We start from the raw sequence: 16822 nt of genomic DNA, 5'->3' as shown, positions 1-16822 counted from the left end.
GACTGCTACTTTAGAGGCGGCTGCCTCTGGACCAGACAAAGGCGCTCTGATGGGAATCCTTACCACAGGAGACCCAAAAGTCAGCCCTAGCCCCGCCCACTGCTCGTGGGGGCCATGCCCCATCCAGCACAGACCACCCTGCAAAAGGGATTGGCTGAAGAGCTGGAGAGGCAGGCGGCTTCACTTCCAGGGCCAAGGGTTATAAAGGGGTTCAGGCAAGTGCGAAAGATGCTCTGGAGAAGTGCGGCTGACTCCCCGAACATAAGACATGACCCAGGCAGTTAAGCTCGCCTCCAGGGTGCTCCATCGAGTCCACCGGCCTCCACAGCTGGATGCCGCCGCCTCCTCCTCGCTGACCTCCAGAGGCTCTGACTCAGTTCTCCGGAGTTTGTCTGACATCCCCGGGCCCTCTATGCCTAGCCTCCTGGCAGAACTTTTCTGCAAAAGTGGGCTGTCCAGGCTACATGAGCTGCAGGTAAGAGGGATAGTCCTCGCCATTGGTGGGACTGAGCTGGGAGGACTGGCAGAAAGGACCACAGTGAAGAACACAGAAAGGAGAGCCAGTGAGAGTGGGTACCTGTGGGTAATGAACTAGAGACTGTTTTACTACCCCTACATCCGGCAAAGGGATGCACTCTCACTTTATAGACAGGAAACCCTGCAGATCCAGGACAACAGTGCGGGAGGAGTGAAAGCATTGTGCTATCCTGCAGATCCAGCTTAAAGCTCCGTTCCTTTTCTTTTCCTGGAGGCTCATCTTGAGGTGCAATCTAGCAGAGGAACCTCGAAGAAACGGCTCCCCCTAGGCTAGAGCCAGATAACTAAAAGGAAGTCCTAAATGTCTGCTTTATGCAGAGCAAAATCTGTTTTGCTATTCCCGCTCAAACTTTCATGGGGTGGAAGAAAAAGTTTGCCGCATCTGGGCCGGCCCTGGAAACGCTCCCCTTTAACCAAGCCTAGCCACCGCCCTTGGCCTTGTCACAAGCCAAACTGAGAGCCACCCTCCCAGGTGTTCAAACGTCCTCTTCGCGGGTCCTCAGGTGCAGGGAGCTGCGCGCTACGGGCCAATATGGTCAGGCAGCTTCGGCACACTTCGCACAGTGTATGTGGCCTCCCCTGCGCTCGTGGAGCAGCTGCTGCGGCAAGAGAGTCCCTGTCCAGAGCGCTGCAGCTTCTCATCTTGGGCAGAGCACCGCCGCCGCTACCAGCGGGCTCCGGGATTGCTAACAGCGTGAGTCGACCCCCTGACCTCCAGTCCTCCATCCATCCCTGCCCGACTCCTGTATCCAGCCAAGTTGGGCTTGGAGGGAGGTCGGCCGTTCCCACCAACCTTCTGGCATCTCCGGGTTCTCCAGTCTGTACTATCCAAACTCAGGTAGAGCAGAGTCCTCGCCCGCTCGCCCCACCTTTGAGGCCAGAATCCTAAGAATCCGTGGGGTAGGCGAGGGTTACTGGCATCTGGATGGCGTGTAAGCACCTGTGACTTCGCTTACCCTAGAACCCACTCCCATCCATGGGCAGGAAATGAGTAAAGAGGAAGGGAGACGGAAGATGGGTGAGATCAGGGGCAGGTTCTTCCACCCCGAGGGAACAGGCGCAATACCCTCTGGTTACCCTGGCGTCCTCCACACAAGCTCACCTCCCTACGGCGCCCTCTCTGCACCCGGGCAGGGATGGGGAAGAGTGGCGGAGACTCCGAAGCCTCCTGGCCCCGCTACTCCTCCGGCCTCAAGCAGCCGCTGGCTACGCTGCAACTCTGGACAACGTGGTCCGTGACCTTGTGCGACGACTCAGGCGCCAGCGGGGACGTGGCTCTGGGCTACCCACCCTCGTCCAGGACGTGGCGGGAGAGTTTTACAAATTTGGCTTAGAAGGTGAATCCTGAAACGGAGTTCGGGACAGGTGTGGGTGGCTCTGAGCCCGAGACGCCCGATGCCTGACTGCGCCCCCTTCCGGCCAGGCATAGGCGCGGTGCTGCTGGGTTCGCGCCTCGGCTGCCTGGAGGCCGAAGTACCTGCGGACACCGAGACCTTCATCCACGCGGTGGGCTCGGTGTTTGTGTCCACACTCTTGACCATGGCAATGCCCAACTGGATGCACCGCCTTGTACCCGGACCCTGGGCCCGCCTCTGCCGAGACTGGAACCAGATGTTTGCCTTTGGTAAGGCATAGAAGTGTGGGGGTGAGGGGTGGGGGTGTGGAGGGGGCGGTGCTGGGGTATCCAAAGCTGCATCAGCATCGCGAGGCGTCGGTGTGCCTTCCTCCTCAGCCCAGAAGCACGTGGAGCAGCGAGAAAGCGAAGCAGACGTGAGGAAACAGGGGAAGACTGAGGAGGACGTGCCGTCTGGGCATCACTTAACCCACTTCCTTTTTCGGGAGAAGTTGTCTGTCCAGTCCATTGTGGGGAACGTGACAGAGCTACTGCTGGCCGGAGTGGACACGGTGAGGTTCTCTCTAGTCCCATTTCCAGAGTGTAGGTTCCCCTGGCTGTAGGGCCACTTTTCTGACTCAGGGGACCCACTCTGGTCATGCATACAGGCTTGGCCTTGGTAGTTCTTCCGTCCCTGACCACCACCTCCCTACACTACTCCCTCACGAGGATTCCCACGTCTGACACCTCAGACGATCTCACCTGTTCCTCCAGGTATCCAATACGCTCTCCTGGGCGCTCTATGAACTCTCCCGGCACCCCGATGTCCAGTCTGCGCTTCACTCTGAGATCACAGCTGCCGTGGACCCTGGCTCCCGTGCCCACCCCCAAGCCGCTGTTTTGTCCCAGCTTCGCCTGTTGAAGGCTGTGATCAAGGAGGTGTTAAGGTGAGGGGGAAGAGAAGACAAGTAGGAACTGGAGAAAATACTAGAGGAGAGCCGAGGAAGCTGACCGTGGATGGGAGCAGACAGTGAGAAGAGAGAAAACTGGCACTCTACTCCCTGAGAAGGAGGAGGAGGAGGAGGAGGAGGAGGAGGAGGAGGAGGAGGAGGAGGAGAAGGAGGAGGAGGAGGAGGAGGAGCTGTGTCCCCCCAGCCTCACCTTGCTGAATCCATCTTTTGTTTGGTGACCTAGATTGTACCCTGTGGTGCCTGGGAATTCCCGTGTCCCAGACAGAGACATCCGAGTAGGTGACTATATTATCCCCAAAAATGTGAGTAGATCCTTCTGCTAAGCCATGCCTTACCCCCGTGGGCCCAAGCCATCCTCAAACACTCCCCAAAGCCTTTCCAGACCCCCCCTCCTTAATCAAGATACCTCTTTCTAAGATATAATGGAGTAGTAAAGAAAATTCTTCACCACCAACCAGGGCCTAATTTTAAACTAGTCCACAGATCCTCTTCTTCATACCCCCCCACTCCCGCATTCTCGAGCTCAAACTGATAACTGCTTTTGAGGGGAGGGGAGGGAGGGTATATAGCCGCTGTTGGCCTTGAACTCGCATTCCTCCTCCTTCTGTCTCCTGAGGGCTAGCACTGCAAGTGTGGACACAAAACCTGGCCACTGAACTGACCAATCTGCATTTAACCCCCCACCAGACGCTGGTCTCGCTCTGTCACTACGCCACTTCAAGGGACCCTGCACAGTTCCCAGAGCCGAACTCTTTCAATCCAGCTCGCTGGCTGGGGGGAGGCCCAGCCCCCCACCCCTTTGCATCCCTTCCTTTTGGCTTTGGCAAACGCAGCTGCATCGGGAGACGCCTGGCTGAGCTCGAGCTACAGATGGCTTTGGCCCAGGTCAGTAGTCCAGAACTCCTACCGTGCCCTGACTGGAAAGGCCCAATCATCGTGGGTGCTCTTGTCCTCTACCAAACAGAGCAAAACATACACAGCTTAGCAGACAGTCCCACTGACAGAGGCCTGGAGTATAAGCGAAGATATTTGGACTATTGCTTTCCCTTCCATAACCTCCTGCCCTCCCTTGTTGATCAAGAAGGCTCTGTTTTTGTTTTGTTTTGTTTTTCGAGACAGGGTTTCTCTGTGTAGCTTTGCGCCTCTCCTGGAACTCGCTTTGTAGACCAGGCTGGCCTTGAACTCACAGAGATCCGCCTGGCTCTGCCTCCCGAGTGCTGGGATTAAAGGCGTGCGCCACCACCGCCCGGTTCAAGAAGGCCCTCACTGGCCACAGATGCCATCCCAACAGTTGCCATTCGGACGCTCACAATGTTCTTTACCGATCAGGCACCCACTCTAGACTCACCCATCATGATAACCTCCTTCTCCTGTTCTAGATCTTGATACATTTTGAGGTGCTGCCTGAGCCAGGCGCTCTCCCAGTCAGACCCATGACCCGGACTGTCCTGGTACCTGAGAAGAGCATCAACCTACAGTTCGTAGACAGATAGTCCTATGGAAGGAAGCTGCTGTCATCCGCCCTCTCCTAACGGGACATTATTAGGCACAAGGGGCACACTTCCCCTTGAGGTCTGTCTGTCTGAACAAACTTCAGGACGCAGGACCTGACCTATGTGTGAAGCGTGTACTTGGCTTGACTCAGCGGGTCCTCACAGCACCGTGATCCTTTCTCCCGCTCAGTACTTCTCCTGGTCATTCCTCAAGGCCCAAAGCCATCAGATCTTAACACATCCTTAAAGGGCCAACTCAGATGTTAACTAATAACCCTGGGGGCCTCGGGAGGGATTCAACCACGGTTCTTCCCGTGCTTACAGTGTTCACGGATGTGCTGTCTAAGCACTAACCTTAGCATGCGTTCCATGATCGTGCATCTGGTGTGCACCTGGTCGGGTCTCTTTCTAAGCGTGTGAGCTCTTTGAGAAGAGTGGTGAAGCCTTCTCGGTCTGTTGGGATTTTCTCCTTTTCTTTTTTTCTTTTTTTTTTTTTTTTTTTTTTAAGACAGAGTCTTGTTATATAGTTCTTGCTGTCCTTGAACTCACAACCCTCTTTACCTCACTTTTCCAAGTGTTGGGGTTATAGACATGAACTACCACTTCCAGCTTTATCAGTCTTTATCCATCCCGTCAGGGTCTATCTCTGGCTATGCAGCACCACGTAGAGTCTCGGACTGAATCTAGGCCTTCTGGAAGAAGGGAGAAGCCTCACCAGGCTCTGCCCACCCTTTTCTCTCTCTTCAGCTGGCCCCTAGGAAAATGAATCTGCCCTAGCCTAGTTTACGGTACTTTTTAAGCTCCCCTTAGCTCTAAAGTGGATCTGCTCCACGTCTTACTTCCCATCTTTTGGTTTTGCCCCATGCCCCTAGGCTGTCTTCTTTTTTATATTGAAAAACATTTATATTATTAAGTTTTAAAATAAAATGTCTACTCCTTGGCTTTGGGTTTACTTTTCTCCCACTCCTGGCAAGATCCTGACCCCCATCTCCCATCTTGGCTTCTCAGGTCCTGGGAGTAACTCCCTTAACGATGGGAGGTCTGGATCGTCCCCCTGGAAGAGTGTTTTGTGACGAACCCAGACATGTTTCTATCTGTAGTGGGAACCGCCAAGTCTAGTCTAGCTTCCTGGAAAGGATTAAGAGGTGGTGGTGAACAGTAAGGGTAGGAGCTCAGTTGTAACGTGGGTCTGGTGCTAAGGGTTCTGCCGAGCTGGGTTAGAGGCGGCTTGACCCTTGGTGAGAAAAGAGCTTTTGGGACTCGGACTACCAGAATGGAAGGGCATCCTGGAATGTCCACTCTGCCCTCCTTCAAAGACAGGGACACAGGCAGGGAGATGGAGTCAGCCAGGCTGGATGAAAGCAGAAGGTGAAGGGGCCAGGAGCCCTGGAGGACTGAGGCAGGAGAAGGGGCCAGGAGCCCTGGAGGACTGAGGCAGGAGAAGAGGCCAGGAGCCCTGGAGGACTGAGGCAGGAGAAGAGGCCAGGAGCCCTGGAGGACTGAGGCAGGAGAAGGGGCCAGGAGCCCTGGAGGACTGAGGCAGGAGAAGGGGCCAGGAGCCCTGGAGGACTGAGGCAGGAGAAGGGGCCAGGAGCCCTGGAGGACTGAGGCAGGAGAAGGGGCCAGGAGCCCTGGAGGACTGAGGCAGGAGAAGGGGCCAGGAGCCCTGGAGGACTGAGGCAGGAGAAGGGGCCAGGAGCCCTGGAGGACTGAGGCAGGAGAAGGGGCCAGGAGCCCTGGAGGACTGAGGCAGGAGAAGGGGCCAGGAGCCCTGGAGGACTGAGGCAGGAGAAGGGGCCAGGAGCCCTGGAGGACTGAGGCAGGAGAAGGGGCCAGGCCAAGAGAACCTCTGTTTCCCTGAGTCAGCACTCTCTGGCCACCCTCATGGGCTGCACACAGTACTCCCCTTGTGATGTCTACAGATGAACTCATCCTCCATCCCAATGAATCTCTCAGCACTGTGCACAGCTCCCCCTGTACCCCAGATTACCCTCCCCATGCTAGGGCTTGCCTCTCCCTCCTTCCCTCCCTCTCACTCCAATTAGCTCCTTCACACTTCCTTTGCCCCATCCAAGACATGGCTCCCTAACCACAGAAACTGTCAGCCAGCAGACTTCCCACAGAGACCCAATCATGCATGATTTAGAGAAGCAGGGCATGCATGCCTGGAAGCCTTGTGCAGAGACCGAGGTTTCTGTACATTCCTTACCATCCCTCCCATCTCTCTTGTGCCCTCGATATCTGCTTCTGCTCACCCACCACCAAGTTTAACTTGAACGTAAAATACCTGAGGTTTCGCAGATCGGAGCCAGAAGGGAGAGTATAATAGCCTAAGCCATGAGACCCGTTTCCCTGGAGTCAAAAAGGGATCTACACCCCTGTGCTGCCCAGTGACTGGACAGAAATGCCACTTTGAAGAGACAGCTGTGCCTACGACCCCTTTCCTGGACAAGGGTCTGTGTAAATTCGGAGACAGGCAAGAGATCATATTGACAGCTGCGCATGGGCCCCATCCCAAGACCTCTGTTGGTGCTGAAGGAGAGAAGGAAGTGGGCCTTTGGGACTCAGAGAACGCATGGATATATGTGTGTGTATTCTTAAGTATGCCCAAGCTTCCATGAAGGGGCCCGCCGTGAGGAACAGGCTTGGCCCAGAAGCCCCATGTGTGACTTATCTACCTGAGTCCTTTCTGCCAGGACAGACATTAGCAATCACTGATTTTCTGTTCCCCATCCGATCGCCACCAACTCTTCTGTTAACGACCAATCAATAAAGCCGAACCCCTCTGTTCCCTGGTGGGAGGAAATAGAGGGGTGAGTCTCTGGTAAAAACTTCCTGCGAGAGAGCTGGAGAGCTCTGCCTCGGTTCCCTCTTCACCCCGATCCTCTCATGACTTTCTCACTTGGAAGTCAGTCAGACCCCCGGGCGCAGCCAAATGATGCCAGCACCACCAAACGATGCCAGCACCATGGACAGCAGCCAAAGGCCCTCCCACCCCACCTTTTTTTCTGGAGAGGCATGGAGCAAGGCTTCGGGGTAGGTGGGCTGTTAAAAGACAAGCATTTTTTTCCAACCTTCCCCAAGAGGGGGCAGAGCAGAACCTTCCATTAGAGGTCCAGTAATAAGAAAGGCCTCTGGATCTGACTTTAGCAACGTATGAAGGAATTGTTTAATTGCTCATGAATGGTTCACTTAAAAGACACCATCATTCATATAATACCCAGCCACCGACCGGGCTTCAGGAGCACGGGACCAAGCTTCAAGCTGACCACGTAATTTCTCTGGTGGTATGGGAGTTACACCCAGGACCTCATGCACACCAGGCAAGCACTCTTATCACTGACCCACACCCCCAGCCCTCGGACCCACATTTCCCAAATCGTTTCTCTAATAAACAACAGCTCTCCTATGCTTCTACCTTCCAGAATTACCGCTAGCTGGGTACACCTGGATCAAACCTGTGACCCTGACCTGCCACAGTTTCAACTGGAATTAAAGACACAACACCGAGGGAGGAGTTTCCTCCCCTGTCACGCAGAATGAGTCCATGTCCATTGCACGCCATTTTTTTTGGGGGGGGGGGGATGACACACACAGTACCTGGAAAAGACTGATAGAACACAGGTGTTCTTATAGCAGGCTGAGTGGCTCCAGCGTCCCCCCACGACCAATGCTCGGAGGGTCAAAAGTGTCCTCATTCCTACAATAACCACTGTCCTGCGCAGTTACTGTATCTATTTCCTCTTTCCTGCGCAGTTACTGTATCTATTTCCTCTTTTGTTTCAGTATCTATTTTGTCACTTAAAACGCTACTAAAGTTCTGTGCCGCTTCTGACAAAAACCAGACTTTGGGATCTGCTATCCCACCTATTGCTTGAGATAAGTGGACCAGCAACTAGTCCAGGACTCTTTTTATACAACGATCAATTTTCTTTGTAATAGCATTTACCCCGTCCCTCAATATCCTCTTTCCAAGTCTATGAGGTAGACAGGAAAAAAAAAAAAAAGAAAAAAGAAAAAAGAAAAAAGCTCAGATTTTTTTTTTTCCCTAAATCATATAACTCACAGGTGGCAAGTCCACCGTCCTCAGCTCCCTCTGAGCACTGCCACCTAGCAGCCAATGTGAACTATTCACCAGCAAGCAGGAGCCCCTCCACCAGCTCCAAATGTGCTGCTACACTTGGGACTGTCACCTGTGCTGGGGAACCTCCCGGCACCCTCCAGCCCTTCAGAGAAGCCCCAGATGAGAAAGGAGTCTCCACGTGCATATAAATGATTCTTTATGCCCTCCCCCATGCAATGGGGGGTGGAGCAGGGGGGAAGTCCCCCGCCCTCATGCAGGGAACGGGAGGTCAATGTTTACGAGTCTTATTGCCAGATGCCCTGTGGCCATGGGGTGGGGAATGGGGGTCTACAGCCCCTGTTTTTCTGGCATTGGTCTCCCTTTACCAAGTCACCATGGTGGAGCCAGGGGACTGGAGGCCCTAGAGCTGAGGTAAAGATGGTTCTCTCCAAGAAGGCAAGCTGTTCTCCCCGCCTGCCTGCTGGCCATCCTCAGGATGAGTATGAGGTGGTGTCAGTGGGAGCTGGAATGTCATCCAGGTGTCTCTACCCTGTGGGCAGTAGAGGCCAGACAATGTCTCCAAGCTTGAGGCTGTCTTGTCCACAGAGATCCTCAGTGGTGGGGCCACTGTGCCCCACACGCCTTGTCTAGGTCGTCACCTCCGGCAGCCAGGAGAGCTCGTCTCCGGCTGACGCTCTGACTTGAGATCCCTGCCCCTGGAGTCCAGGTCAGACCGTGGTGACCCTCATGACAACCTCTCGACCAGAATGAGAGCTGGAACGGGCATCCGGTGGCCGTAGCTGTCCGAGGAGATGCAGGATTGTATAACCACAGCGCTGAGGCAAGAGCGTCCGCATGCGCTGGGCAGCTGGAGGCCGGCTGGGGGCCCCAGTGGGGGGGCTGGTCCGTGAGGTCCTGGGGCCTGGCTTCCCTGCCGTCCCTCCCCCTGCATCTCCTCCTGTGTCCTTGGTCTTGTCATAATTCAGGACCTTCCACTGCTGGTTCACTGCCTGCCAGCGCTTGAAGATGCGGTAGACGGAAGAGCCTTCGTGAACGATGAGGCCTGGACAACGGCGATGAGGAAACCGGGGTGAACTGCTGCCCGCACATAGGCCACAGGCCCTTGAGCATGCAGGACTGGGAAGACAGGGCTGTGAAGGACGGGGCCCCAGGGTAGCCCTAACGGTCTCTAGCGGTGGAATTATGATCGTGAGACCGAAAGGCTGTGCAGGGGAGTTAGGTGAGTGATTAAAGGAAGATGTTAAACAGGTAGAGGGAGAGAGGAACCCTCACCTATGCAGACCACATCCATGAAGCCGTACATGCCGTAGCAGATCTGGAAGAGAAGATCCTGGCGCTGCCACTTGGCTGAAGGGCTGAGTGAGGACCAGATGAGCCAGGAGATGCTGGCGACCAGGAACAGGGAGCCCAGAACGATGGCGGCAATCTGGACCTTCTCGATGACGGTCAGGGAGATGGCCTGCCACTGTTTGGGAGGATGATAGTCAGTGGGGTGGTGGGCAACCCTGAAGAGAAGACTCCAGAAGCTTTCCCTAAACTCTTCAGGCGGGACTGAAAATCTGCCTTCTCCATGCCCCGGTCTAAACCTAAGATGAGACACTGACGCCACTTGTCTAGCTCATTCTAGAAAAGCAGGATTGGACAAGCGCTTTGAAACCCAAACACACCGCTTGGAACTCCAATCTTAGTTCCATCTCTCACTAGTTGAGTAATTTTAGACAAGTATGTAATCTCTACGTGGGTCAGTGCCCTTATTTATAAAGACAGGCATAATAATGGCACCTAGTCAAAAGAGTTAGCATACGACAAGCGACATTCGCTGTCATCCTCAACACTGTTCTAAGTTATCTAGACTAGCGCCAGAACGTTAAGCCAGTGTCTTGGAATGCCGTCACGGTGGGAGGAGGTGGCTTTGGGAAAAACCGTAAATACGATGAAATAGGCCTTTGCCCCTGCTGGGTCCTCTCCCGGCACCTCACCTGCAGTGGGTTCTTGGTGCTGATCGCCAGGACCTGGTACTTGAAGTAGCAGAGTTCACAGCTCCAGGAACCTCTCTCACTGATCCAGCGGATGAGGCAGGGCTGGTGTGTGCAGCGCACTGAGCCGTCACAGCGGCAAGGGCTCAGGAGCTCCCCCTGGGGGCAGAGAGGGCAGGGCCCCTGTCAGCCCTCCTCACCCGGACCCCCGCGGCCGGCCGCACTCCTGGGGAGCAGAGCTCTTACACCACTACACCGAAAAAACCCGGGCTTTTTCGCCCAGAGCGGGGCGAGAAGAAGCTAAGGGTGCAGGACGAAAGTAAGAAGTCAGAGCTCGAGAGAAACTTCTGCAACCCGAGGGATGAGATCTGGGGTGGGAGGGAAGCCCGTGCGCTCGCTCCCTTTCCTAGACACTGCAAAGGTGACTGAGACGGCGACCTCTCCCTAGGATCTGGAGGGAGGGGAGAGCCAGGGCGGCTGGGCTATGCCACCCTCACCCACTCCACAGTACTTCCAGTTACACAGATCTGGTGCCAACCGGGATGGATAAAACCCATCGTGGCGTCCACACTAAAAAGGGGAGACATTCTGGGGGCAAGGGCGGGACTCGGTCGCTCCCCTTTAGTCAAGCTGCACGGGGACTGCCCTCTGGCACTATCCCGGGACAACTTTACCTATAAAATTAAACAAAGGAGGCTCTTTAGAAGGAAGCGGGAAGTTGCGGGCTGGGAGAGGACCAGAGGGCATGCTGCATGAGGCAGGGTCCTGGGGCCGGCCCCTGCCCTCGAGGTGCCAGCCAATGGGAACTCTCCCTCGGGCCCACCTCGGAAAGAATGGGTTCCCTGGGCTAAGGGCGACGACCCCAAGGTGAGGGGGGCAGGTGCCAACAGCTGTCTCTGAGCCTGGGTGACCGAGATCCTGAGCCCTCCCCGGGAGACAGCCCCACCCCATCCTGGGAGCCACCCCCCGACCCGACCCCTACTCCCCCTGCCCCAATCTCCAGGCGTCTCCAGCCAGGCCAAACCTCACCCCGCTCCCACTCGGGGTCCCGGGTCCCGCCCAGCTCCCCCAGGCCCCGCCCCCCCTGCTCCGGTCTCGGCGGACACCCCAGGTGCGAGCCACCGTCACCACCCCCCTCCACCCCTCCCCTGCCCAGCCAGGTAGGTTGCTCGGGCCTGACCTGCTCCGGGCCTTGGAAGCAGATCCTGCACTGGGGGGTTCGGAGCCCGCTGTCCAGGCTGCTGCTGAGCGACAGGGCGTCCAGCGCGCCCGGGGGCGGCGGCGGCGGCGGCGCGGGCGGCGGCGGGGGTCCGGCCCGCGGTTCCTTGTCGCCGGCCAGGCCCCGGGCCCGCGGCTCCGCCGACCCGTAGTACTCCTCCTCGTCGCCGTCGCCGTCCCGGGCGGAGCAGCCGGCGAAGGGCGCCCAGCCGCAGCCGCCTCCCCCGCCCCCCCGGGGCTGCGGCTCGGCCCGGGGCCGCCCCCCGCCCGTCAGCACCAGCAGCTTCAGCTCGTTCAGGAACATGCGGAGCCGAGACTTGAGCATCGTCCGGGCGCCGGGTGTGTTGGGGGGTGGGGGGGGAGGCGGCGAGCGACGGGGTGGGGAGGGGGTGGGGGTCCCGGGCGCCGGGGGGGAGGGGCGAGGCCGAGGCCGAGGCCGAGGCCGGGAAGGGGGCGCGGGCGGGCGGGCGGGCGCGCGCCGGAGCGCCGGGACCGGGGCCGGGGTCTCCGCGGCCTGCAAGCGCCGCCGTTCACTGCTGCCACCACCGCCGCCGGGGCTCCAGGGCCGTCAGCCCGGGGACGGCAGGGTGGGCAGGCATGGCCCGGGCAGGGGCAGGGGCAGGGAGGCGGGGAAGGGGCTCAGGGTGCCGCGCCCCGCGGGTCGGGGTCCGGAGCCGGCCGGGCGCCGGGGCTTACGCGCCCCGGTCCTCCTGCGGCGGGGCCGCCCCCCATCGCCGTCCTCCCGGGCCCCAGTCCCGCTCCGACTACCCGGATCCGGCCGGGCTCGGCCCGTGCGCTCGGCGGTGGCAAATGGCGGCTCCTTCCGGCGGCGGCGGCGGCGGCGGCGGTGGCAGCGGCGGCGGCGGCGGCGGCAGCGGAGACCCCCCCGGAGCGGCGGGCGGGCGGGGCGGGAGCCGGGGAGCCGGTGAGGGATGGAGGGAGGGGTGGGGCGGGGAGGGGGAGCGGAGGAGAAGGGGCCGCGGCTGCGCATCCCCGCCCTGCCCAGCACGAGCAGGTGTCCCCAGGGGCGGGGCGAGTGTGCGAGACAAGGGAGGAGGGAGGGAGGAAGGGAGGGAGGAAGGGAGGGGAGGAGGGAGGAGTGGCCAGCGGAGGGGAGTGTGGACCCCAGTGGAAGAATAGGTGTGTGTGTGCGCGCGGGTGGGAGTGAGGCTGGAAGGTGAGTCGTGGTCGGAGGCTGCAGGTGTAGCGAGGCGCAGGGGTGTGTGCACAATGGGAGCGTGCAGAGGAGGAGCAGCTCGGCCAGGGGCTGGAGGTGTGCGGGAGCGGAGTGGGCAGGAGATGCACCCTAGTAACACACAAAAGGTTGTAGAGGGGGCCGCCGGGTGCGGGACTGGGAGGTGGGGGGTGTGCAGGAATGGAATCGGGGTGTGGGGGAAACAAGCGACTGATTCTAACGTGGGAAGGTGGTGAGTGAGCAGAAAAAGGGACGCCAGGCGATGGGCGTGTCCTTCTCCATTTCCCCCTGCCCCTCAGCTCCACAACTATGAAGTGAACACCACCCATCCACGCTTAAATCTTTGTTTCAAGTTGACCCCTAGAGCTACTACCAGCCTATCCATGTTTTTTTCCCCAGCTTTATATTTACACCCTCTCTCTCAGCCTCTTTGTGAAGCTGAGGGAAAAAGGATTCCCCGGGAAACCCACTGGGTCAAAGACACTGAGAAAAAAATTAATTAGTAAAAGAGTAATTAACAGAGAAGGGAAGGAGGGAGCCAGTCGAACCGGGGACAGATTGCCAAATGAAGACTCCTCAATGGGAAGGGGTAGCGAAGGCAGGGATGTTTCTGCAAGACCCATGTGCTTTGGGTGGACGGATGAGGGAAGCAGGGGGAAAGTCTGTGAGTTAGCAGACAAAGAAGTGTGCTCTTCCTGTGAGGCTGGCAAGCTGCAGTGTGCTCATATGAGAGGGAAGATGAGGCAGGTAATACCTGCATTGGGAAAACCAAACCAAACCAACCAACACACAAAAAAGCAAAAATAAATAAATAAAGCCGGTTAGTGATGGCCTTTAATCCCAGCACTCTGGATGCAGAGGCGGGCAATCTCTGTCTGCTCCAGGCCAACCTGGTCTACCAAGTTCCACAACAGCCGGGCTACACAGTGAGACCCTGTCTGGAGGGGGGGGGGGGACAAAACAAAACAAAACAGAAAAACTGTGTTGGGAGTTTAATAAGCTCACAGACACTTAGCCTTTCAGAAAGCTAAAAACCCCAAACAGCCCTAGGAATGCAGCCAATGAAACACCCACCTCTCCATCCCCTTAGCCAATTTGGGCCCTGAGCTTTTTCTTACAGTCTCCTTGGCAGCAAGAAGCATCAGAGCGGCAGAAGAGGAAATTGCCCTGATGAGCCTTCCATTTCGTCCTCGATCTACGTTAATCTTTGAGTCTATGCTGTTACATTGACATTCAAATGTATATACACATATACATAGTGGATATATATACATATGTATATGTATACATATGTATATATATCCACTCCCCACCCCCTTCTCAGACAAAGTTTGGTTGTGTAGTCCTGGCTAGCCCGGAACTCACTAAACAGATCAGGCTGGCCATCCACCTGCCTCTGCCTCCCAATCCCCTCCTGAGATTAAAGACATATTCCACCATGCCCCATCACTTACATTCTCTACCAGAAAAGAAGTTAAAATGGAATACATGGGCCAGGCGGTGGTGGCACACGCCTTTAATCCCAGCACTCGGGAGGCAGAGGCAGTCGGATCTCTGTGAGTTCCAGGCCAGCCTGGGCTACAAAGTGAGTTCCAGGACAGGCTCCAAAGCTACACAGAGAAACCCTGTTTCAAAAAACAATAAATAAATAAATAAATAAATAAATAAATAAATAAATAAATAAATAAATTGGAATACATGGCAAACTGGGTAATAAAATGGTTTCAGGCTGGGTGTGGTGACTCAGGTCTGGAATCCAAGTGTTTGGACTTCAGAGAGTTTGAGGCTAGCCTGGGCTACATGGCAAGACTGTGGAAAAGAAGAAGATGACCACGAGCCGGGCAGTGGTGGCTCACACCTTTAATCCCAGAGGCAGGTGGATATCTGTGAGTTCGAGGCCAGCCTGGGCTACAGGAAAGGCGCCAAAGCTACACAGAGAAACTCTGTCTCAAAAAATCAACCCCCCCAAAAAAAAAGTCAAAATAATGTATTTTTTAAAAAAAAGAGGAAGAAGACGATGAAGAAGAAGAAAAAAAAGGAGTGAAAGAAAGAAAAGAAATTGAGGACGGTGCATGCCACTCACCGTAGTATTGGTGAAATGCCGCAGCAGGATCAAGCATTCAGACATTGGAGGCTAGCCTCACTACTTGTCTGTTTCAAGGCCAACCTGGACTATATGAGACCTTGTCTCATTAAAACAAAATTCTACAAAAAGATAAATCATAGCCAGAGTCGTCGCTCGTGTCTGTAAACACAGCATTTAGGAGGCCAAGGCACAAAGATCGCTGTGAGTTTGAGGCCAGCCTCGGCTATACTGTCTCAAAATGATTTCAGAGTTTGGCGTCTGGGAGTACAGATTGAACACGTGCTCACCACATAAGAAAACACTGGCTCCAATCCCTAGCACCAAAAACCAATTTTATTTTGAGACAGGGTTCGTCTATGTAGCCTAAGCTGTCCTGGAACTCACTCTGTAGACCAGGCTGGCCTCGAACTCACAGAGATCCGCCTGCCTCTGCCTTCCGAGTGCTGGGATTAAAGGCGTGCGCCGCCACGACTGCCCGCCTAAAAAACAATTTAAAAATAGCTCTAGATTTTAGGCAGTTTCTCACAAATGGGTACATGGACCTTTATTCCCAAAGACGTGGGAGACAATAAAGGAGGTGGAGCCCCTGAGACAATGAATGTCAAATCTACCTCTGTCTACCTAGATTCCTGTGCGCAGAGAGCACCTGGGAAATACTGTTCAGGGCAGTAGTAGCCCTAAGAAAGCTGCCGGGCGGTGGTGGCGCACGCCTTTAATCCCAGCACTCGGGAGGCAGAGGCAGGAGGATCTCTGTGAGTTCGAGGCCAGCCTGGACTACAGAGTTGAGATTCAGAAAAGGTGCAAAGCTACACAGAGAAACCCTGTCAGTCGGAAAAGAAAAGAAGAAAGCTGCACTGAAAATAAAAAGGCATGTGACTCCAATGAGGAGTCGCAGGTTTGCAGAGCGACACAAGACATTCGTGGGCAATGTGGTGGTCTGAAGCGGTGTTGGTGACCAGGCTCGTACGCGCTCACCCCTTTGTCTGTTCGTACGCACAATCACGTACCTATGTAACAATGCTTTTTAAGATCAAGCACCCTATTCCCAATAAGTCCTTGCTGCTTTTCACATTCCCAGGGAGGTTTACGGGTTGGAAGTGTATGTGTATATGTGTGTGGGGGGGGGGCATTACATTGCCGCCCTTCCCATACAGTGGCTGTTAATCTTTTCTTCCGTCCATCCTCGAATCCTAGTTTCCTGCTCAGATAGAAACCGTCTGCTCCCTGGGTCCTAAGACACCCGCCTGCATTTACCATATCCTCATCATGGCTTTAAAGGGCGCATGACTGAGTCACCCAAACAGAACGCATCGCATAACCAACGGGGAGGAAAAGCCCTTAGTAGCCTTGTGTTGAATGAGTGAGTAAAAACAAAGAGGCACACCCGCATGTTGCTCCCCCGTGGCGGCGGGAGTGAAACGGTGACAGTCCCATCCCGGGTCGGGGTGGTGGTGGTGGGGTGGGGGACGACGAACCGGGATCATCTCCCCCACCCCCCCAGCACCCCGACCTCCCCGCCCACGTACGGACAGACGTGCAGCCAGACGACAGAGAAGATGCGCTGGGGCTCGGCCTTGAGCCCACGGTGGAGAGCCGGCGGGCCCGGTTGCCATGGCACCGCCGGGCGCTCCACCCTCTCCCGCACCCCCCCCCCACCTCGGCCGTCCATCCGGGGTGGGAACGGCAGCCGGTCACGTGCCGCACGGCGTAGCCCCGCCCCTGCTGCCCAGCGCTGAGCCGAGGGGGTCACGTGGGATAGCAACAGGTCACGTGGTCGCCCAGGATATTTTTTTTTTTTTTTTTTTTTTCCCTCTCTCTCTCTTCCTCGCCCCCCCGCCCCCCCAACTACACCCCTCCCCGCCGAGCCGGGGACGGGGGGGGGGGGGGCCGGGTCAGCCACTGCGCATGGATGGCTGGATGGCTGGCGGT

At 56.4% G+C, this 16822-nt stretch overlaps 2 protein-coding genes across 2 annotated transcripts; one reads left to right on the top strand and one right to left on the bottom strand.

Moving 5' to 3' along the window:
* Positions 1 to 256: 256 nt before the first annotated feature.
* On the top strand, positions 257 to 4585 carry LOC131895247 (25-hydroxyvitamin D-1 alpha hydroxylase, mitochondrial). The gene is made up of 9 exons (XM_059245679.1): positions 257 to 475; positions 1041 to 1231; positions 1672 to 1874; positions 1961 to 2161; positions 2270 to 2442; positions 2645 to 2817; positions 3065 to 3143; positions 3529 to 3726; positions 4221 to 4585. Exons 1-9 carry the CDS (start codon positions 269 to 271, stop codon positions 4332 to 4334), a joined length of 1539 nt encoding a protein of 512 aa, XP_059101662.1. The 5' UTR covers positions 257 to 268; the 3' UTR covers positions 4335 to 4585.
* Positions 4586 to 8597: 4012 nt separating this feature from the next.
* On the bottom strand, positions 8598 to 11961 carry Marchf9 (membrane associated ring-CH-type finger 9). Its single transcript, XM_059245622.1, has 4 exons — positions 11575 to 11961; positions 10398 to 10553; positions 9691 to 9883; positions 8598 to 9460 (listed from the first exon to the last, which is right to left on the bottom strand). Exons 1-4 carry the CDS (start codon positions 11935 to 11937, stop codon positions 9126 to 9128), a joined length of 1047 nt encoding a protein of 348 aa, XP_059101605.1. The 5' UTR covers positions 11938 to 11961; the 3' UTR covers positions 8598 to 9125.
* Between the last annotated feature and the right edge of the window lie 4861 nt (positions 11962 to 16822).

The sequence above is a fragment of the Peromyscus eremicus genome, chromosome 18, assembly GCF_949786415.1.
Source record: "Peromyscus eremicus chromosome 18, PerEre_H2_v1, whole genome shotgun sequence".
In the NCBI taxonomy this organism is placed as follows: Eukaryota; Metazoa; Chordata; class Mammalia; order Rodentia; family Cricetidae; genus Peromyscus; species Peromyscus eremicus.
This window is presented reverse-complemented; position numbering and strand designations above follow the sequence as displayed.